The sequence below is a fragment of the Paroedura picta genome, chromosome 12 (assembly GCF_049243985.1).
Source record: "Paroedura picta isolate Pp20150507F chromosome 12, Ppicta_v3.0, whole genome shotgun sequence".
NCBI lineage: Eukaryota > Metazoa > Chordata > Lepidosauria > Squamata > Gekkonidae > Paroedura > Paroedura picta.
Window position 1 is genome coordinate 25,201,272 of NC_135380.1, and position 23,455 is coordinate 25,224,726.

At 41.1% G+C, this 23,455-nt stretch overlaps 1 protein-coding gene across 1 annotated transcript; it reads left to right on the forward strand.

Moving 5' to 3' along the window:
* The first annotated feature begins 1,675 nt into the window (after positions 1 to 1,675).
* On the forward strand, positions 1,676 to 22,938 carry GMCL1 (germ cell-less 1, spermatogenesis associated). The gene is made up of 14 exons (XM_077306482.1): positions 1,676 to 2,072; positions 5,912 to 6,035; positions 9,649 to 9,745; positions 11,049 to 11,146; positions 12,149 to 12,261; positions 12,756 to 12,821; positions 13,161 to 13,245; positions 13,484 to 13,574; positions 14,953 to 15,093; positions 15,977 to 16,046; positions 18,383 to 18,458; positions 18,831 to 18,976; positions 19,985 to 20,072; positions 21,275 to 22,938. The coding sequence occupies exons 1-14, from the start codon at positions 1,843 to 1,845 to the stop codon at positions 21,401 to 21,403; spliced, it is 1,554 nt and encodes a 517-aa protein (XP_077162597.1). The 5' UTR covers positions 1,676 to 1,842; the 3' UTR covers positions 21,404 to 22,938.
* The last annotated feature ends 517 nt before the right edge of the window (positions 22,939 to 23,455 follow it).

The following is a 23,455-nucleotide window of genomic DNA, read 5'->3' on the forward strand; positions in this document are numbered from 1 at the left end:
CTCCCACCACCCCCAGCATGCTAGAAACACCAGTCTCCCAGAAGATCTCTGGATGATTCTCCTCTACCTGCTCTCCAAGTCTGAATTTACATGGTCTTAAGTTACAGTGCTCCAAAGAAGATGCCTCCATCCTCCACTGTTTCCAATTTAAGGCAAAAAGAGCAAGGACTGTAGAAGTCCAGCAGAACAGAATCAAAACCCCAGAGAATCTCTGCAATACAAACTGAAGGTGGCCACTCTGGCAGTGTAAACCCAACCAGGCTCACTGTAAGCTCATTGCAAGAAAAGGGAAATTAACACAAAGGAGGTGGGATGACCCCTCATGAAACTGACATGACTAGTTTGAAACTAACTATAGTGTTTCCAAGGCTTGAGAGTCTCCCACCCTCCCTTTGAAGTTTTGTAAACATTTGGATTTACTAGATCCTACAATGTAGTGGGTTATATGACCAAAGGATAACATTGGAGCCATATATTTATTTAGTTGATAAAACATGTTTATTTAGTTGATAAATATAACCTCGAATGCCTTTCCACTCTAGTGTGATAGTTGACACAGTTACCGGAGCTGTGAGGTGTGCTGTGCTTGATGATAGCCATGTTTATTAATTTGACGTTTAACACTTAACCCATCTTGTAAGCTGTGTGTATGGACCACCTGAAAGGAAATGGAATTGGCATTCTTAAAATCTAGATACAGTCCTGTTGTACGATAGAGCCTTCTCCCATGGAGTATAAGGAAGCCTGATTGTTGTGTCTATTTGCATCACAGCTCACTCAGATGCCCTCATTCCCAAGTCTCAAATGTCCCCTAACCTTTTTGTACCATCCTGGAGGACCCCACCCCCGCAGAAGAGAGGATATGGTAGTTTTGCTAACATTGTATTCTTATGTTTCATTTCATGTCTTTGTTACTGAGATATTGCAGCCATAACAGCATTTCATGTCTGAGGAAGAGTGCTTGCACTCGAAAGCACACACCTTAAATAAATCTTTGTTGGTCTTAAAGGTACTACTGGACTCTGATTTTATTGTGCTACTTCAGACCAGCACGGCTACCCATTTGAATCTAGCATTTCATGTCAATAGCTCTACAACAAATTTCAACATGCACCAAAAAATGGCACCTTTCTTGTAGCGCAGAGTGGTAAGCAGCTGAAAGGATGTCCGAGAGCTCTGCCCATGAGGTTGGGAGTTCGATCCCAGCAGCCGGCTCAAGGTTGACTCAGCCTTCCATCCTTCTGAGGTTGGTGAAATGAGTACCCAGCTTGCTGGGGGGTAAGCGGTAATGACTGGGGAAGGCACTGGCAAACCACCCCGTATTGAGTCTGCCATGAAAACGCTGGAGGGCGTTACCCCAAGGGTCAGACATGACTCGGTGCTTGCACAGGGGATACCTTTACCTTTTATACACATATACATATGAGCATAAGTAGCCTATGAGCATAAGTAGCCAAGAGCCTTGTGCTTTAAAGACCAACAAGTTTTGAGCCCGCCATAGGCTTTTGCGACTTCAAGCCCACTTCATCCTCCCATGAACCGAATTTTTCCTCTCGAGGCCTTTTTCCACGAGTAAAACACGCATCAGCCACCCCCGCGTTACTCTAGTCTCTATGGTTACCGCTCACTAAAAGGACAACGCCGTCCCACGCGGCGCACGGCGGCGGTTGCTCTGCGGCGCATGCGCTTTCCAGCGGCCGCCTCGTTATGGCAGTAATGGCGGAGGGTCCGCGGTGTTAACCGTGCCTGTTCACTCTCCCCCCTCCCCCCGTCGCGTTCGCCGAGCGTCGCTGCCGGGCTCGGTCCCTATGAGGAGGCGGCGGCGGCGGCAGCTGGGCGGCCATGGGCTCGCTGAGCAGCCGGGTGTGGCGGGGGCAGGGGGGAGCCCCGCGCGGAGGGGCGGCGGCGGCGGCGGCGGCTGTGGCCGGGAGGGCCGACGGCAGCGGCGGGAGCAGGGGGAGCCGCGGCGGGGCGGCCAAGCGGAAGTGGGGCGGCCCCGGCGATGGCACGAGCGACAGCGATAGCGACGGGGAGGGCGAGCGGGAGGAGCGGCTCCTGAACACCCCTAGAAGGTATCGAGCGGGAAGGCGGAGCTGCGAGGGAAGGAGGGCGGGGGGAGAAGCGGCCAGACCCCCCCTGGAAAGGTGGCAGCCAGCTCGTGAAGGGAAGCGCAACTTCGCGCCTGGTTCTTCTCTCTCAGCTTCGGGTTACACTGCTCCTGATCCTGGAGGTTCTACTTTGTTCTGTAGACTCTCTCCTGCTAGTAGTCACAAGATGCACCGCCTTGGCCACCCAGAAACAGCATCGGAGACACACACACTTTGTTATACAGGAAATGATGGTTCCGTAAATGAACCCCAAAGGGTGATGGAAGACCCTGGATGAGGGCTGAACTTTGCACCCGGTGTTAAAACTGTTGAGATCAGTTAAGAGGGTGAAATGGAGAGATGACAGGAAATTGGCTAGCTCAAACCCCTAAATTTATAGTATTCTGGTGTGGTGGCTGAGTGGGATTCTGATTATTTTTTTCCCCTCTGATTTGTGGGAAGTATCTTGATAGCTCCAGTCTGTCTTTAGTAGCATACATGCAGGGCATGAAGATTGTTTTGTTCCCAAAACTATGTGCTACAGTGTCTCAGTAGATAGATAGATGCCCTTTGTGGGCATGCCTCTTCTCCTTTATGAACATGTATTATAGCTTTAAAGACCTATAATTCAGTGGCTACTGTGGCCAAACTAATCAATTTTTGTTGCACATTTTGGAAAATTCTTATATTTTTTCTCCATTTATTTGGAATAATTTTTTTCAAAGTATCTGCTGGTGTATCAACGTTCCATCTTGTCTGCTTATGGTGGAAGCCATACATGTAGTTTTGAGAGGACAGCTGGTGGTATGGGTTTTCTGGGGGGAAATGGATTTCTTTTTAACGCTCTAAATAAAGCAAGGCCTGATTTAACATATTTATTTCAACTTGCATTTAATAAACAAAATGTAAAGGGAACCTACGTAAATGTTACAGCCTGTTAACAACATAGACTTGAATTGATTTATATGATTGTTAGGAGAAAAAATTATAATAGGGTTTAAATGTTGCATTCAAACAACTCCAAAGCATTTTGTGGAAATTATTTTTATTGGAATACTACTAGTAGTTCCCTTACATTGTATAAGCCTAAGGTAGAGGGGACCCAGGGTTACTTAAAGCTGTTTGTACACCAACAGTAGAATCCTATGGAGAGTTTCTAGTCCAAGTCCATTGAAATTAACTCTTTATGGGATTGCATTACAATTATAGCACTCCCCAACTTACTTGGTTGTCTGTTTCAACAGAATTTGACTCTCTTCCACAGAGGTCACTGAAGCAGTTCATTTTCACTGTTATTCTGTAACATAGTTGCATTACATTGTTAGTTCCTCATGAGATTGTATGGTCCAAAGCAGGTGTGCTTAGAATCCTATGGGTCTTTTCAGCAGAGCCAGTTTGGTGTAGTGGTTAGGAGTGTGGAATTCTAATCTGACATTCTGTACTCCCCCACATGCAGCCAGCTGGGTGACCTTGGGCTCACAAGGGCACTGATAAAACTGTTGTGACCGAGCAGTCATATCAGGGCTCTCTCAGCCTCACCCACCTCACAGGGTGGAATAAAACAATAGAGCAAAACATATAGCATTCATATAAACGAAATCTAAATACATATATTAAATGGTTGTGTACGGTCAAATCAATTAGATGAACTGATGATATTTTACTCAAATTTTTATATTATCTGTGTTTTTACCCTTTCCCTCATTACAGATCAATAAAACATAGATGTACTCTTTTAAAATTCTGAGGGATATTTACCTAACAAAACAACTTTGGAACGTTCCAGTTTACCTTAACATTGTTTTGGCAATTTCACCTGGGTTTAAAAAAAAATCTTTAGAATTGGAAAACTCTAATTTCCATTAGAAAATAAAAAAAATAAACCACTGCTCACCATATCTGACATCAGCGCTCCCATGTTTTTGTCCTCAGTAGTTAGTAATAGCTATCTCACCACACCTAGTGGTAAAGGTATCCCCTGTGCAAGCACCGAGTCATTTCTGAGCCTTGGGGTGACGCCCTCTAGCATTTTCATGACAGACTCAATATGGGGTGGTTTGCCAGTGCCTTCCCCAGTCATTACCATTTACCCCCCAGCAAGCTGGGTACTCATTTTACCGACCTTGGAAGGATGGAAGGCTGAGTCAACCAGGCTCATGGGCTGAGCCTCAGACTGCATGTCTGCTGCCTTACCACTCTGTGCCACAAGTGATAAACCAGGCCTAAAGCAACTGTTACTAAACCTTGGGGCTATTAATTGTATTGTGTGAAGAAACTCTTTTTCACTGGTTAGCTGGAGCAAACATTTCACATGCATATCTGAAGTTCTTGCCATGCCAGTCTTTGAAGTTTGATGCTGACATGCTCACAGACACTGGTTTGATTGCTGTAGGTACTAAGATTGCAGCTCAATTCCATGGTCTTTAACATGGGGGATATTGGAGACATTTGCCATTCGTAACATGAATTGTACATCATTAGTTGTGTGTGTTTTCATGGATGGTTGGTTGTTTAGAGAGGTTGTGAGGGGAGAGTGAGAGCCATATATAGTAAATAAGTAACAGCCTAAACAGGGAGAGTTGCAGTCAAAATCTTCTGAGATTTTTTCCAAAGTAGCCTTGATGTATTCACTGTTACCTAGCCCCAAGCCTACCATCTGAAGAATGGGAATAATTACATTTTAAAGTAGTAGCCATATTAGTCTGTTGCAGCAAAATAAAATAGAAGTCCAATGTTACCCTAAAGACTCATACCATTTATTTCAGTACTAGTTTTTGTGTGTCTCGGTGCACTTGATCAGATAGAAGGTAAACTATGATTTATAAAACCTTGTGTTGAAATAAGTGTTATTAGTCTTTAAGGTGCAACTGGATTTTTGATGTATATAAATATATTGACTTCACAGGGTTATTGTAAGGAAGACAAAGAACGTGCTTTTATACCTAATTCTCTATTTTAAGGAGACATGAAACAGCTTAAAACTGTCTTCCCTTCCTCTCCCTAAAACACGTAGATGAGGCTGAGAGAGTTCTGTGAGAACACTGATTGACCCAAGAATACCCAGCAGGCTTCATGTGATGGAGAGGGGAATCAAACCCAGTTTTCCAGATTAGAGTCTGCCAATTTTAACCACTGCACCACACAGAACAACTAACATATAACAAGTACTGGGAACTAACTGTTATGAAGTAGCGGTCAAATGTATACAATATGTTGGCTGGAGAAACTTAGAAAAGAGAAATGCTGGCTTGTCTTTTGTGATGGAAATGTATAAAATTTAACATGAAAATATTGAGTTATGTTTTATTATTCTATGCAAGCCCCCTGGGGGTCCTTCTGGATTGAAAGGTGCGTGCAGAAATCAGATAAATGAAAGACCTCAGGCCTCTCAAGAGTAGACAGTGCTGGATGAGATGGCCATTGGGTGGACTGACAGCAACTCCTTGAACCCTTGTGAGATTGATTCTGGCTAAGCAAAGCAGCCACAAATATTTGGGAGCCGTTAGCTAAACAGGATATGTGCTGCTGCCATCACATTTCTAAAGTATTCAGAGTGGTGCAGACTCTTAGAGACATATGGCTGTGATCACTGGGTACCTTTGTTTACTAAAAAAGTTAGATTGGTTCCCACAATTGTAGTAAATAAAATCATTTGAAATCAACCTCAGGTCAGTTACAGAGACATGTTCTATACAAAAATCACATATTTCAAAAGGGTTGCTTGCAAGGAAAGTTTATTTGTTCAGCAGGCTTCCAAGATGTTGTGTGTCATTGATACCACATATCAGCATTCAGTACTTGTGTTTGTCTTTTTCTTAATCTAGGAAAAAACTAAAAAGTACCTCCAAGTATATTTATCAGACTCTGTTTTTGAATGGTGAAAACAGTGATATTAATATTTGTGCCCTGGGAGAAGAATGGAACTTGCACAAGATATACTTGTGTCAGGTAAGAATAAACTATTTTTCCCAAGCAAATCTTCCAGTTTTTCCTTTGCTTATAGCTAGAGTTACAATTTTAAAATATCTTTAAGAGCAGCAATACATAGTAGAATTATGTTCTGCATTCCATTTATTTTCAAGCTAAAATATTATGGCAGCACATATATGGAGCTGATTACATACAAATGAATGCTTAAGACCAGACCACAGTTTCTTTTCATTTTTATGCTCATCCAAGTCACTTTCCCCCTCTGTTCTGTGTGGAGTGGCTACAGTACTTCAAGATAGATACAAATAGTAGTGACCTCATTCAGAATCAACTGCAAACAGTCATTTGCATTCCAGACTGTTTTTTCTGCACTGGAATTTTGTCTTAGCCCATAAGAAATTTGCTTCCAACCATAGAATGCAACCCCAAAGCTACTTGGGTTCAGTTTCCATTAAAAGAACAGAGTCCAGTAGTCAAGGGGATGTAAGAATGAGTTTCTTGGTTCAAAGTTCAACGATGACCTTTGTTGGCTGAGACAAGGCCCTATCTCTTATTTCTCCCTGTGTAATGTGAGGACAAATAATAATAGCTGATGGAGATGTTTGTAAAGATGCATGAAATAACATGTGAGATCCTTTGAACACTGTGTTTTTATGTTGCATTTTTTCCTAATTATTGCTAACTATTCCCCTTCCTTCCTTGCTGTTCAGAGGATTCAGCATACAGTGTGAAAGGAGAGTCCCTTTCACTAAAGCGCTGAATACAGGAGACTGCGGAAATGTTATGATTCATATACATCCCTCAATATTTTGGGGTTTTCCTCTCACTACATAAAGGGTCCTGCTTTAATAGCAAGCTTTAATAGCCCTCTTCCAGTAGAATATTATCCAGCATCTCCAGAGAAAGGATCATGAGTAACAGATCTAGGAGACACTCTTCCTGAGACTGTGGAGAGCTGCCTCTATAAAGCAGTGCCCCACCTTAGTTGAGCAAGGATCCCAGAAGTTTGGGAAACACAGTGCTGTTGGAAATGGAGCTCCTCATGCATGTTCCATATAGTTCTTTTGCACTTTAGGGTAGAGTTTATTTCTTTTCTGTGATAAGGAAGGCTGACATAGTTGCCTTTCTGCTGTTTGCATTCTCTCCAGCTGTGTAGACTGACTGTGATGCTGTTTGCCAGTGCCTGGCTTCCTAAGTGATATTCTGAAGGGTTGCTTGTTTTGGTTCATTCAGCATGGCTGGGTGGTTGGGTTTTTTTTCAGGGGGGGATGATACAGTATTGAGTATGCGCAAGTAAGTGTCTCGTTCCTGAAAAAGTTAGTGATGGCACTGTATAATATGAACTCCGGGTGGTATTTGGATAAAAGACTTAAATATTTGCCTATGCAAATCAGAAAGCTTTGGTATTATAGCTGTCTGTGCTTGGACGTGGCTGTCAAGAATGTCAGGTGATGGTGTATTTCAGTTGGAAAGGAGAAAAGGAACATCTTATATAGTTAGTGATGATGTGACTGCAGTTTGGAGACTACCATGTTCTGAGAAATATTTTTCCACGCTTCTTCATTTCATGCAGAACGGGCTTAGTAGAAATATGTTGTTGGTCACTTGCTGATTTAAGCTTTCTGAATAAAGGATCAAAAAGTGGCTTTACTATGGGTGCTAGAAATTAGTGAAATGCTGTGGAATTTTTAAAATTAATTTAAATGTATTGATTTTCCCATTAGTATACTTATGGTTGCTTCTACACAGACACTTTACTGAGGCCAGATATCCAAATTGCAGCTGAGTTTTTGACACATCCAGTGCTGGCCCCTAATTGTCCATACTCCAGGTCTTCCTCTGCTTTTATACAGTCTGTTTTTGTTGTTCTTAAAGATTTTGGCAAAGCACCTATATGTGTTATGTGGTCAGAAAGGTGTGAAGAAGTCTCTCAAATATTGGCACCATTAGCCTTTTTAGAAGTCCATCAACCATTGGTGCCATTTTTAAAATTTTTGGAATTGTCAATTAGTAGATCATTTTAGCTCAATAACATAATTATTTATTGACATTCTACTAGCTCCTCTGAATTCACGTTTTTAAAGGGAACCATATAGAACATTGCAGAGATATAAGTGAAAGGAGAAAATTATATTTGAGAAACTTTTCATACGTACTTGAAAAAAAGAGTGGTGACCCACCAAAGCTCACATTGAATTTACTGTTAGTATTTTTATTTTGCTCCATGAGACTTTGCTGTCATCATGGATGTTTCATCACCATTGCAAATGCTTGTGCTTTTTCAGCAAGAATGACAGCTATCCAGATAATTGTTCTTGTATGGAAGCAGTTTAAGATGTCTAAGAAATGCAAAGTTGTATGAAGGAATTATTGGCCTGCATCACAGTTCCAGATATTTAAGGGAACCTAGGATTTATTGAGTGGGTGGCAAATCTCTGACACATGCATGCACGATGCATGCAGGTCCTTTTGTTCCTGTGCAGTTTCGAAGGATCTGCTGATTTCCTAGGGGGAGAAGATCAGAGGATTCTGTGAAGCATTAGCCAGAAAGCATTCAGGCTTGTGTGGCTGTGTTCTGCTTCCCCTCACATGCCAGGATTGAAGACCTTTTGTTTTAGAACTAAGTGCAATTTACTGTGACAATCAAATCAGGCACTTTAACAAATTATGACTCAGCTGTCATGGCAGATGGAAGACTTTCTGTTTAAGAGTTAACCATAATCCTGACATGCCAAGGAAGAAGGGAGCCTTTGTACAAGCCGCAGCATTTGTGATGTCTGAATGTAGCCAGTGGCATTTTTGACTTCATGGAATGATTGACCACTGTCAGATAGGTGAGGCACAGGAATTAACATTAACCTTTAATCATAATATGCTTATCAAATATTCCACAGCAGTAAAGAGGTGGAAATTAACAACTAATAACATACATGTTTGAATTAATTAGATCAATATTTTTCTTCCTTTGATTAACAGTAGTCTGATTAATGGTCTAGGGAATATGTCGCTATACAAATAGACTTTATTTTTTTAATCTCTCAGGTAAACTTCAGTGAGTGATAGCGTCTCATAATGGGGTCACCACCTGCTGTGATGGAAAATTCTAATAAAGCAGTATTTTTGCTTCATTGGATGGAAAACTAGCTATTTCTAGTTTTATATGAATTACACTTTAATAAAAAGGTATTCTTAAATGGCGTACGTGTATATGTGTATTAATTTACCTACACCTAACTATATGTATACGTATAGCAATATATGTGTGTCTGTAGTATGAGACCACACTTGTAAATTAATTTGTACGTCTTGCATGCAGTTTCTTCTCCAGTTTCCCTTATAAGTTGGTACCTGCAGGAATTCTTGTTGAGATTATATATAGCCACATTGCAGACAGTGTTATAGACTCTAGGTACTTTTGTTACTTGTTTCTATGTTTAATACTTAATAGATTTTGGAAATAATACATACTTTGAAAATTGCTTGGACATGAAAGCAATCCTCTATAATCCTTAATATACACAGTAGAGCAGAATTCTTTTGTACCTTATTAACATGTACATTGTGTATTTTAGTTATATTGTAAATGTTTTAAAATAAATCTGAATTAACTATGTGCATTTACTTTTTATAGTCTGGCTACTTCTCCAGTATGTTCAGTGGTTCATGGAAGGAATCAGGCATGAATACAATAGAATTGGAGATTCCTGATCAGAACATTGATGTAGAAGGTAAGCAAAGAATCTGTTTGTAATTGCTGTTTTTTTAACAGAAAATCCTGAGAACTTGTCACATCAGCCATTAAAAGAAAAAGTTACCTAGAAACACTGCGAGTTAAAATGAGCGGTAATAACTTTGATGACCTGGGATGCGTAGTTCAGTCATTACAAATTTATACTGGAGCAAAACTTATTAAATTGCCATATACTAAACTTTGTTCAAGGCGAACAAACCGGTCAGTCCTAGAGGAGATCAGCCCTGACTGCTCCTTAGAAAGCCAGATCCTGAAGATGAAATTCAAATACTTTGGCCATCTCATGAGAAGGAAGGACTCCCTGGAGAAGAGCCTAATGCTGTGAGCGATCGAGGGCAAAAGAAGAAGGAGACAACAGAGAATGAGGTGGCTGGATGGAGTCACTGAAGCAGTATGTGCAAACTTAAATGGACTCCGGGGAATGGTAGAGGACAGGAAGGCCTGGAGGATCATTGTCCATGGGGTCGCGATGGGTCGGACACGACTTCGCACCTAACAACAACAACAAACTTTGTTCATATGGACACTTTTATATTTACCCTTCTATGGCAACTTGTATGTGTAGGGAATAAGTTGGAAAACTGTTTCTCCACTTGGGAGCAGTGTTAAGCAGGTTACAGCTAGGGAGATCTTTTTTAAAGTTGAAAGGTTGATGAAAGCCTGAGACGTGTAATCTTCTCAGCATAATTTTTGCTACAAATAAGTAGAAAATCATTATAAAAAAGCATGTTTTCCACTATATGACAAACAATAAATATTAGCATACAGAAGCTGGTTTCAGAAATTAAGAGTATTTCATATATTTATTGATTGACCTGTCTGTCAAGCTCTTTTTTTCCAGGGACTCCAGGTTCTATCAGCAGCATAATTTCTAAAACATTTTTCTCATCAGAGTTTATTTATATTAAATGCTTAGTTGCTGCTGAGAAGTTGTGGCTCATTGGTAGTGTATCTGCTTATAATGCAGAAGGTGCCAAATTCAGTTCACAGCACCTCCACTTATAAGGTTCTGGTAATAGGTGACATGAAAGACTTTGGCCTGAGATCCTGGAGTACCATTGCCAGTCTGAAGAAACAGTACTGACCTTGATGGTCAGATTCCATATAAGGCAGCTTCATGTGTGTCCATGTGTTCTGTTCTGCTTGTTTGCATGACTGCTGGTAACACTGCTTAAAAAAAAACTTAATGATTTTAGAGCTTTTTTGGGTTCGTGCTTAAGCAGCTCGCAATTTTTAAAGTGTGAAGATGGAAGTCTCCTATAATGGGATTTTTGTTTTAGCTTTACAGGTAGCATTTGGCTCACTTTATCGAGATGAAGTATTAATAAATCCCAGCCGGGTGATTGCCCTCCTGGCTGCTGCCAGCATGTTGCAATTGGTGAGTAAAAGTAGCTGTGCCTTTTAGTTTATAGACTCTAGGGCACTTACATTCAGTTTTGCAGTATGAAATTGGTCTCCATTTCTCTGTGGCAAGGTATGTTTTACATACGTAAGGTTTCAAATTCAAGGGTGTTTGGGCGAAAACCCTGGGAAATGGTCTCTTAGCCATAGCAAGATCTAATACAGGGGTAGTCAAACTGCGGCCCTCCAGATGACGGGGAATACAATTCCCAGGAGCCCCTGCCAGTGAATGCTGGCAGGGGCTCCTGGGAATTGTAGTCCACGGACATCTGGAGGGCCGCAGTTTGACTACCCCTGGTCTAATATGTTATTTAATGTTTTGAAACCTGTTCCAGACTTTGAGGGTGATTGCTACCCTTCAGAATTGAATATTGGGATTGCAGATGTTTTACTTATCTCTCTAACATAGTGGTCTTCAATTTTTCCATACCGGGGGCTTACTAGAACTTAACAAATTCAAGCTTTTCTCAGTGTGCATCCAAAGATTGTCTGGAGGTGCCCTTCTGTCTGTGTGTGTGCTTTCAAAAGGTAGGGGGAAAGGGGCAACTCTGATTGTTCATAACCCGACAGGTCAAGTTCACATCCCCCCTGAGGGGTGGGTAAAAGACCCCTGGGATAAGATAACTAATCATATAACTACTGAATCTCGTCATCTTTGCCTGTCTGGAAAATGGTTGTAATAGCTTCCTCCAACCAAGAAGGGTTGGGACCTTCAGAAATTTTACCGGGAGGAGTGAATCTTTTAATCTAGACCCCTCAAGAGGGTTACAAACTCTTGCAGATGAAAAGCTAATTGGGTTGGGTGTGTGTGTGTGCTGTGAGGTTTGGAACTAAACAACATCATCCCTCCTCTTTTGTCAGTCGGTCAGCCAAACATCTGTAGGATTCAGCTCTGATAATGCTATTGAACAATTCACCAGTCATCTTGGTGTTTAGGTTGGCCATTGAAAATTGTGTATGTGAAATTTTATATTTACAGGATGGCTTAATTCAGCAGTGTGGTGAGACTATGAAGGAAACAATCAATGTGAAAACTGTGTGCAGTTATTATAATTCTGCAGGAACATATGGACTAGATTCTGTTAAGAAAAAGTAAGTATAAGGATTTTGGCTTCTGTACTGAAATAAGCCTTTTCTGAAGGGGAGAGCTTGTCCTGGGCCTTTATCTTGGGGATATCTAACATGCTGTCTTTATAGTTATGCTTACATTTCTTTTGCATGGATGTGGGGGAAGTAAGGGCTTAATTTTAGAAGACAAAGTAGAAACTTTTGTAATAGAAAATGTCTTTGGAAGGGGTGTCAGCAATCTGTTGTCACTTCTTCCTGCAACAGGGCAGTTGGGTGAGTATTCAGTGTCACAGTGGTAGGCAACAATAAGAGTGAATGAGTGACACAGATGGTACAAAGAATAGGTGAAGTGACACTTTAGATCATGGCAGCAGGTCGGGTATATAATGATGTGTGATTGCAAGTAAAAATTTACCACTAGAAGCTGTTTAAAATGTTTGTCTTATGTCTTGAATTGTAATATTTTTCCAAACTTGTTTTGGTGTGCTACATTGGGGACTGATTTGTTTTATATCTAGGTGCCTTGAATGGCTATTGAATAACCTGATGACTCATCAGAGTGTGGAACTCTTCAAAGAACTCAGGTATTCAAATTTCAGTTGTCTTGGACTGAAACAGAAGTCCAGTGGCACCAGTGAAATTTCTTCCAGCATCAGTTTTCATGATTCATAGTTTGTTTGTTTTTCATGCGCCTGATTATATGAGTTCTCACTCACAGGAACATAACGCTGGAATAAATCTCGTTGGTCTTTAAGGTGCTACCGGACTCCTATTTTATTCTGCTGTTGCAGCCTAATACACCTGCTCATCTGGAACTGCCATCTCAGACCGAGATATTGTGACAATGTTACCTTAATAAATTTAAATAAATCTGTTTGTGAAATAAATCTGTTTTGTTACCTTAATATATTTTTCTTTTCCAGCATAAACCTCATGAAACAGTTGATCAGTTCCTCTAATCTGTTTGTAATGCAAGTGGAAATGGATGTGTATACAGCTCTCAAAAAGGTATTAATCAAGAGCCTCAATTGCACTCTGAAGTGGGTACACCCAGAATAGATTTAGACAAAATCCAGTTTAATGATCTGTTAGCAAAATGCCTTTTTGCATAAATATGTTCTGCATATGACATTCTGTGGTGCCTGTATCAGAATGTTCCAACCTAAATAATTCAGTAAAAAATTAAATGTAAAATTCATACTTTGCCTAGTAAATAATTAAAAATGAGCCATTTGTTTTTATTTAGTGGATGTTCCTTCAGCTAGTGCCTTCTTGGAATGGATCACTAAAGCAGCTTTTAAGTGAAGCTGATGCCTGGTTTTCAAAGCGCAGAAAAGGTATTTTTGCAGATAAATTTGTGAAAGAGTTTGCATGGTGAAAATTAAATGTCTTTGAGTGTAAGTGTCTTCAATCCTTACTTTTCTTCCTTAAAACAGTTTGTCCTTCGCAATAGAATACATATAGCCCTGAATACTAAAAAAGAGAGGATTTAATGGTAGATGAAAATAGATTCTCTGTGAGTCCAGAAGGGTAGCCTCATGACAATTGATACACAGACAGAACTATGCTAATTTGCAGATCATTTCTTCTATTGGAAAGTAGTTCCACAGTCTGTGCCCTGCCTGCTCTGCAATGACTAGCTCTTCATAGAGCTCTGTTCTTTCTCCCCCTCTACCCACTCACACACAAACATTTGAGACTTTGCCCCCTGCATCTTCTCTTTTCCTTACCACTTAGCTAAAAGGGTTGGGAGAGTGCTGTCCAAAAGAAGTCCCTTGAGATGACCACAGTTCTGCCATCTATTTTATGCCAGCTTCTAAAGGTATGGGTTGAGCAACCTTATGGATCCCAGAAGAAAAGAGGGCCTGTGGAGCTTGGGCAAGAGTTATCTACATTGGCCCAGGTGGAATCAACCATGTAAATATTGAGGTCTGTGATTCCAGAGAAACTGGCCTCCAAGGTAGTCCCATAGAAAGGTAGTTCCTGTTCTGGTTTCTATTTATGGCACCAGACTTTAAGTATGAACAGCAGTCATAAGTGATATTTCCTTCCATCCCCTGCTGTACAGTATTGAAGCTTTGTAGGGGAACGAAGAAACACCAGTGCTCTCCTGTCTTCTGCATTCTTTTATGCAACCTCCTTTCACCCAGACCTTGTGCCTAGTAACAAAAGCAATTTAAATTGTTCTCTGGACTGACTTCTGTGAAAAGGATATGAAAGAGATGAAGGGGGGGGACAGTTTCTCCAGTTTGCTGGAATCTAAGTTGGGGTGTGTGCATTTTTTAAAAGCCCATATGAAGGCAAAATTCCTCAAGTCCCCAGTCCTTGGAGAAATTGGACTGGGTACTGCTTGCCCCCCTCAACTCTGCAAAGGGGAAAGAGCATAGCAAACATACAAAGCTTTTTAAAAGAGCCCTGCATCCCCCCCCCATTCCCATAGAAAGTGTAATCTCCCTTGTTTCTCAGTGGGAAATCATTTTGCACCTTACTATCTTCAGGAAATTTTTATCTGACAAGGAGGAAGGGAATGGTCAGTGGGAGTGAGGTCCAGTCTGCAAGTCCCTCCTTGTAACTGAAACAATTTTTGGATTGGTCAGTTTTCCAGGTAGAATTAAATGCCTGTTTTCTCTCATTGAGGTGTTGATTGATCTTGTATAGTTTGCCAATTATGTGCATAATGAAATTTTTATTTTACCCTTGTTTACTGCAATGCAGATTTAGAGGATGGCATATCGTTCCTAGAATCTGAACAAGGACGTGCATTTCTGACAGTGTTCAGACATTTGAGGCTGCAGTACATAGTCAGTGACCTGGCATCCGCAAGAATTATTGAACGAGATAATTTGATACCAGCAGGTAAGAATGTGTTATTAATTTATGTTATGTATAACCCACTTTACTCACAGGAGGAGACCCAAGGCAGATTATGTGTAGTGAGTTAATACAGTCAACAAAATGGGACTTTCAGTAACGAATTCATTAGAATTTTAGAAGCCTGGAACCACCAGAAAGAACAGAAGCATAGTGTAATTATTAACATGAAATATTAAATGATAAAAAATTAAATAGGATTCTGTAGGATAATAGACCAATGTACCGTAAACTAGTCTTGATGTTACTGTGTCATGGATCCAGCTGGCTAGGTCAGCCATACCAAGGTCAAGGGTCACCTTGCAGGATAGCTTGAGTTGGTAGAAAGTGCATTAACTTGCTGATCCAGTATAACTGTGAGGCTTTTAGCTGAGTTTGGATAGTGGTAAGGATCGTCATAGTTATGACTGTAGTAGGTAGCTCAATGAAAGGGTCAACCTAGTTTGCTGCAGCAAAGAAAAAGGCAAATTATTAGGAAAGGGGCTGAAAATAAAATGGCCAACATTATAATGTCCCTGTATAGATCTATGGTGCAGCCTCATTTGAAATACTGTGTACACTTCTGGCCACCATATCTAAACGATCTTTTATTTTGCTTGAACCCTTAGAGGAGGAGTCTGTATGAAAATGGAACCTTTTCTTTCCTTTAATTTTGATGATATTAGCAAGAAACCCAGAGACATGATGGTAGATGGAATGAGTTTAAAAGGTTATACCCAGAATTAACTTCGTTGCCCTTAAAGTTGTCTCTGGACTCAAACTTTGCTCTGTCATTTGTTTGTTGTACATATCATTTGTTGAAATTGAGATTAGCTGTTTAGCTTTCATGCCCCTTCTGTAGAAGACTTATTTTGATCTTTTTTTTTAGAGTGGCTGTCTTCTGTTTACAAACAGCAATGGTTTGCCATGCTCAGAGCAGAACAAGACAATGACATTGGGTATGTATACCCCTTTCCCTGCAGTTGTGTTAGTGCTTCTCGTTCTCTGGTATATATATCCTGAGATGCTTCTTCCAAGAAGAATGAAAAGTAAACATAAGCTAGAAGCTCTTTACACTCAGGAGGTCTGGTGTGGTATGTAGAGCCTCAGAGTAGGGCCTGGGATGACTAGGTTTGAATCCCTCACTAAGCCATGGAAAGGGGGCAAAGGGGGACCTTGGATTATTTTTGCTGATGGCCTGGAGAATGGGTCTGAGTCCCTAGTGGTGTGAATTTGTAGTGCAGTTGGGTTTTAGTTTAATAAAAGTGAAAAATGTTGCGAGTTCTGTACTTTTCCTTTCCATACTTGTTTAAGCAGTTCCACCTATATCCACACAAGGTTGTATCCTAGACTTAAAGGCAGCTCCAAGTAAGTCTACAGAAGAATTTATCCAAGACATTGCTTTGAAATGTTTAGCTTTTTGCCTAGGGTAGGGGAAATACTGTTGAATCAGGGTTGGTGTTAAAGTCTAGCTTTTCTGTCCTTGGTCCTTGGCTGCAAAATCAACAAAGTGTTGTCTGAAGGAGACTTACAGCCTTCTAAGTGAGATGAAAGTGGGCTTAGAAAGGGTATACTGGTTCAGGATCGCACTGAAAGCCATGGAAGCTGTTCTAAGATTAGTTAGTTCAGATGACCTCTTGTGAACACATTATAAGATTTGGGGCACTACAACCATTTTGTGATGCTAATGAGGCAGCAAACAAAATATATCAGTTGTTTGCTTCTAGCAAGCCCCTTTTCCTCACTTTGGTATTCCCTTTATTCTTCTGCTGAGCAGCCCAGGGGAATTTTGCACTTTCATCCTTGCAGCCATTTTGGAAGGTGTCCTGGGTACTCTGTTTGGGGTGTGGGACAGTATGTGTCTCCCCAGTAAGTTGTTAACTTTCTACACATGCTACTTTTATTTGCAATGTACAGCTAATAGTTAAAAGCTGAAGTACTTTGGTACTGCCAGTCGCTGATGTCCTGCGCTGAGTCTTTTTAGTTTGGAGAAAATATTTGTGTTGGAGAGGGAAGTGATTGACTAGCCCCCCCCTCACAAACTGGTGGTAGAGAGCGTCACCCCCCACCGTAGATGAGGATGCGGAGAGCAAATGAGTAGGCTACGCCATCGCTGTTACAATTATTGTAAATAATTGGTTTTTATTGTCATTTTATGGTTTTAGGGGACGGGTTTATGTAAGCCGCCTCGAGCCTTCGGGGGGAGGCGGGGTATAAATATAAATATAATAATAATAATAATAATAATAGATCTCTACTGTATTTGGTGCATAGAAAGTGGGTAAGAGATTCCCATCTAAAATTTTGGGTTCACCTAGACCCATTATGCACGGGGGTTTTAGCGCACATTCGGGGTGGAATGGCAGCGACTAAAATCACGGATAACGCACGGAGCCGGCTGCAACCAGCTGCAGCTTCGGTGCATGCCGCCGAAATAGCCGCATCAGTGAAACGCGGAAGAAAGCGCAGCTTCCGGGTGAGCGGGGCGCAACCAGAAGCGGCGCCCGGATCGGCGCGTGCATAATCGGTTACTCTGGGTTTTGCCGCCGTCGCGCCCCACCCCGTGTATAACCGGTATGCGTCGCGTCTTCCCCCTCCGCGTTTTCCATGTGACCCGAAATCGCCGTTTCGGCGGCCGTGCATAATGGGCCCAACTGAGATTGATAATAGATTTACAGCTGACAGGAAAGGGGAAGAAATTGTTACAGTGCAGAATTCACTGCAAGAAGCTCTGTCAGCCAGTGGCTTGGATTACTTTAAAAGAAAATTCAGCAAATTAATGAAAGGTCAGGCAGCAGCTGTCAGCTGTGATAACAAAATGGAGCTGCCTGGTTCAAAGGCAGTAAACATCTGAATACCAGTTGACATGGGCAAACAGGAGAATATCGTCACCTTTATGATCTACTCTTGAATTTCTTTTGGGGCATCTGGTTGACCACTGTTTGACTAGATAAACCCTCAGTCTCATCTTTTTGGCTTTCTTAGGTTCACTCATACAGCAAGTAGCTGATATATCCCATTGAAATGCTTTCCACTGTCATGTGTTTTAATGGCTGTTTATCAAGCCAGAATTAAGATGTTTTAGTCAGCTAATTTTACTTTATTTTAGTCTATAATATAGCTTATTTTACCCTATTATATTTTTACCCTGCTTGGCTGTATTTGCCTCTTATTGTTAAGCAAATAAAGGTCTATTATTATAACTTAGATTGTCTACACATTGTAACAGGTTGCTTCTCTTATTCTTTCTTTGGACAACATGTTGATTTTTAAATGTCCTTTTGACCGTTCACAGGCCTCAGGAAATCAATAAAGAAGAACTTGAGGAAAACAGTATGAGATGTGGCAGGAAACTCTCGAAGGATGGTGATGTGAGTCCAGATATTTCTCCATGCTTCTCTTAATTAATTGTAGTCAAAAAGTGTGTGTTAATGTAAGCAGAGTTCTTATGAACAGGTAAATCTTCTTTCTGCAAGGGTTTAAACTGCTTTGACTGACACCTGGAGAGTATGCAAGTATTATGGCAACATGTCACTGTTCTTAATGGTACAGGCTAGCCTGATCTTGTCAGCTCTTGGAAGTTAAGCGGGATCTGTCCTAACAACAACAAGCCTTTAATAGCATATAAAAGTGCAATATAAGGAGGGAAAGTGCAAAAGGATCCACTGCTAGAGAAAACAAAGGCAAAGATCATGGTAGGAAACTACCTTGCCTTATTGCTCCTTATTCCTTATCCATTCAAGTATTGTTGGCGATGGACTGGATTCAACTTTGGCTTTGATTTGCTGGTCACATATACAAACCGTTACATCATCTTCAAGCGCAACACACTGAATCAGCCATGCAGCGGCTCAGTCAGTTTGCAGCCCCGGAGGAACATTGCTTTCAGGTGAGTGTGGCATGTCCGTTACCCTCCAGGGGCCCGGAATGTTGAGGAAAGCTGAACTTCATTAAAAGGGGGAGGGGGTGGAGATTTGGCCTACTCAAGCCTTTAACATTTTACAGTGTCCTGAAAGGGAAGATTAGGACTGAAAGATTTGCTTCCGGTTCAGAATGCTGTGCATTTTCAGTAATAGAAAATAAACTTAGAATAATTAATACAAGAGCAAATTGCATTTGTGTTGTGGATTTATTGCTCGATCAAAAAGAGGAACTCATGGTGTTTAACTAGATAGATGTTTTAGCTACAAACCTTCATCAGTATGAATACATTCACCAGGTTCTTCAAAACTCATTCATCCTTTTTGTCAAAAAGCATCTAAATTTACCATTGGCTACAAAGAGCATAATGCAGGAATAATAAAACACAATGTGGACGTTGGTTCCCCAAAGTGCTACAGACAATCCAGCTGTGATTGTCTCGGCTGGATTGTCTGCAGCCCTTCGGGGAACCTAAGTCCATGTTGCATCTGATTATTCCTGCATTAGGTTGTTTGTAGGCAATGTTAAATATAGATGCTTTATGACAAAAAGGATTTATGGGTTTTGATGAACCTTCAGGGAAGATCTTGGAAAAAACATGCCCTTTGGTATGTAATCCAGTTTTCTTCTCATTGAACAGTTCTTTCGGGGTTGAAGGGTGGCTGATCTCTCTGACTCAACATATTGTGACTAGGCATAAAAGACCAAATGTTTTCCCAGGAAGGGAAGTAACTGTACCAGCTTCTTTTACTTAGGCCTAGGCCTCTTGGAGAAGAAGCCCAGTGTTTGCTGTTACGCTTCTGTTTCCTTGTCCTCTCCACTTCCCCTAGCTACCAAAAGAAGCTGCATAGGATCAGGCAGCTGTAACGAGGATCACAGCAGCTTATAAAGAAAGGCGACACCCTATTTTTTTTTCCCCACCACTCTAACTTTTCATAGATTTCAGCTTTCATAGTGTGACCTCTTCCATCCGTAGGTTGCGTCTGGCTTCTTTTGATAGCAGCGGAAAGCTTATTTGCAGTAGGACTGCAGGATATCAAATATTAACCCTTGAAAAAGATCAGGTATGTTTTCTAATTGTTTTGGTTTATTTCAGATTCTTGTGTAGGGGCATGCATCCTTAGAAAATGCTGTAAACATATAGGAAGAAACAAAATCAGAAAATGGGATTTCTTGAATTTCAGTGCTGGGCTGTAATGAGATTATTTCTTATGGGGTTGCACTGCATTTGCATTTGCAAAGGTGCTGAGCCTCAGAGTCCATGACCCAGCAGCTGTTTCTTGTGCTGCATTGACAGCTGATCCTATGACAACAAGGCATCATTTGACATGTATTTATTTTGTTTATTTAAAAAAATTTATTCCCCTTCTGCGTAATCCTTCTGAAGGCAGGTTAGAAGTAAAAACACGGAATAATTAAATGATCAAATATTAACAATATAAAAAAAGAGCAAGCCAGATTAGAGCAAGCCAGAGACTCTAAATGCAGCATAAAGATATCCATAGAACAGGCCTCTGGGAGCTCTCTCTTCCCCCTGCACACTTACTTGGACCCAGAGGAGCATGTGGCATGCTGATGTCACCCAAAAATAACATCAGCATGTTGGAGATGCTTGGGGGGAGGGAGTAACACTCTGGCTTTTAGGAAAACTGTATGATAAATTAGTCTCAAATCTTAGAGTTCTGTCCATAACTCCAGTGACCCCAGTATGTTGACATCCCTTCCATGTGACGTCAGCACATTAGGACATTCTTCCTGGCCCTATAGAGTGCAGGAGGGGGCCTGCTTGGGGGGCAAGGATCACCATGAAAGCTGCTGTTTGGGGGAATTACACCCCCCCCCATTTTCTGAAACCCCCATAATGGAGAGCAACACCAAAGCAGAGGTTTGCCAGTCCCAGCCAGGACCTGGCATCCCTGTGGGGCAGGAGGTCACATAGCATTGGGGCAGTCTGCCAGTTGGTCTTCCCATCTGAATGTTCTCCAGATGCATAGGGCAAAAGCAGGCTAAATAATGTTGCAGCGTTTCTCACTTTACTTGCCTAATGTGAAAGGAGTGTGACTGGTACAAAAAGTTGCGGGATGAATTACTGTGTGACAGAATGAAAAAATACAGTTTTAAGACCAAAGCAGCTGGAAGTCAGAGGAATCTGCTTTGTTTCAGTTTTGTTTTGAATGTGAAATGGCATTTGTCGTTCCTTTAGGACTCCTTTTGGGCATCATCCAACAATGCTTTCTTTTCAGCTAACTAGGTATTTGCTTTATAGGAACAAGTAGTGATGAACTTGGACAGCCGACTGTTGATCTTTCCTCTGTACATTTGTTGCAATTTCCTGTATACTTCTCCAGAAAAAAGAATGGAGAATGACGGGCCGCCAGACAACCTAGAAAACTGAACATTATCTTTGAAACTTAGCACTGTTAATCTGTTTCCTTGAATGCTTTAATCCATGTGCTGCATTGATGCACAGAAGAAAAAGTAATTTTAAAAAGCCTTATGTACTGTAACAGATAAAATGCAATTTCTATTCTGTATGTATTCTGTATGTATACATTCCTATGCATTTTTGAAACATTTACAATTAGGTATGGCAAACTTGTGTTTTTATAAGCATTCTTCAGAGGACCCTGCACACTTGGAAATCAGACTTTCCCCCTTGTTTAGTACAAAGTGGATTGCAGATGGCCAAACTGAGCCTGTTTAATTGTTAATAGTGCATTTGTATAGTCCATGATGAACTTAGGTTGACTTCTTTATTTCTGCTGAATGGTGTCTAGGTTTTGTTCTGTCTGGCCGTACATTTTATGGCTCAGTTGTTCCTTCACTGATTTAAACAGATTTTTCCCCTCCTGCCTCCAGTATTTGTGCTCTTGGGTGGGGCACACTTCGACCCCTTTGAGTTTTTTTATTCATTAAGGCGTTTTGAGATGGGATTGAGTTGAGTCCTTTTATATGTAATATATATATATGCTTACATGTACATTTTACTTGTTCTCAAGATAATTTTTTTAAAACATCGGATGTATTTTTAAAGTTTGATTTGTGGCATACACAAAAGATACATCTAGCTGTTACGGTCCTGCAATTTTAGTGCTGCTGCAAAAGCTGCAGCCTACCCACAATTCTGCTCAGGCTCCTGCCTCAGTATTGGGAGTATTTTTCCACAGAGCACAGAGCATTCCCCAAGCACAGAGCATTCCCCAATGCCGACATGTATGAAGAGGCTCCGGTTGATAGGATTGCAAGCCCCAGAGCATGTCCTTCCTTTAAGAAACTAATATTCTGCCCACCACAGAATGTCTGTTGTGACATTTGGATCGTGTGACACTCCTAAAACGCACAAGAGGCCTCTCGGGTTCTGAGCCTAGCAGCATTTTTTAGACGAGTGTTGGAGCATGGATGGTGGTTCAAGTGCTTGAGAAGTCCTTAAGAAATGATTTTGAGATCCTCTCCATGGTGTGCCTTGCGCCTCCTCAGTCCTTCTTTCCTGAGCTTGTCAACAAGTTTCACATTGAAGCCAGAAGTGTGCCAAAAATAAGGTTCTCAAGCATGATAATGAACTCATGCACTGGAAGTAAACATCCTGGTTATGCTCAGGAACTTGTGACCTTGGAGTGCCTTTTGAGTATTTGGACAGTTTTCACATCACTTAAGCTAGGTTGCAGGATTCAATACAGAAACCAAGATAATAGATGTCTTGGGGTGGTATATAAAACATTGAGTGATCCACTAAAGGCAAGATGTAAACTTTTACATCCTTTGTATATACCTGTTTTTTTTTATTTGCTGTTGAATCTTACATTTTTGTTGGTAACCTATTTTGTAATATTACTTTAAAAAGTACTCTTTTATGCTATAAAGATTTAAAAAAAACATGTTCAACAGTCCGTAACTGTTAAATTGTGAATAAACATCTCCAGTTAATTTCTAGATCAGTGTTGGTATCCTTTTGTTTGCTCTTTGACATTGTGCTGGTCCAGGAGACCCACTGTGAGGGGGCGTTACAAAAATCAGCCACATGTAAACTTAAGAAGTTTGCTTGGTTGAATTTAGTAACACTCTACTAAGCCATGGTGCTGAGTGGATGCTCTCTGCTTCCTAGTTAAAAACTTTATTTTAAAATAACAAAATAAAAAACTTCCAAGGTTTATAAATTACACCGATGCATGTAAAAGCAGCAAAGACCTGCAAGGAGTTCCATGGGCATCTGACTTCCCTGAAAGCCCCTATAGCCAATGCCCTTTTCCTGCTTCATTCTCTTTCCCGCCCACCAGCCAGCCTACCCTTATCTCTCTCCCCCACTCCATCTTCAGGTCCTGGGAAAGCTGGCCTGGTTGCATAGGGCCCAGTTGTGTGGTGGGGAGTATGCAAGGATTTGCAAGGGCCACTTCACTTTTCCCCATATCTCCTTCACACACAATTTCTTCTCCTTTTTCTGAGCAGTCCC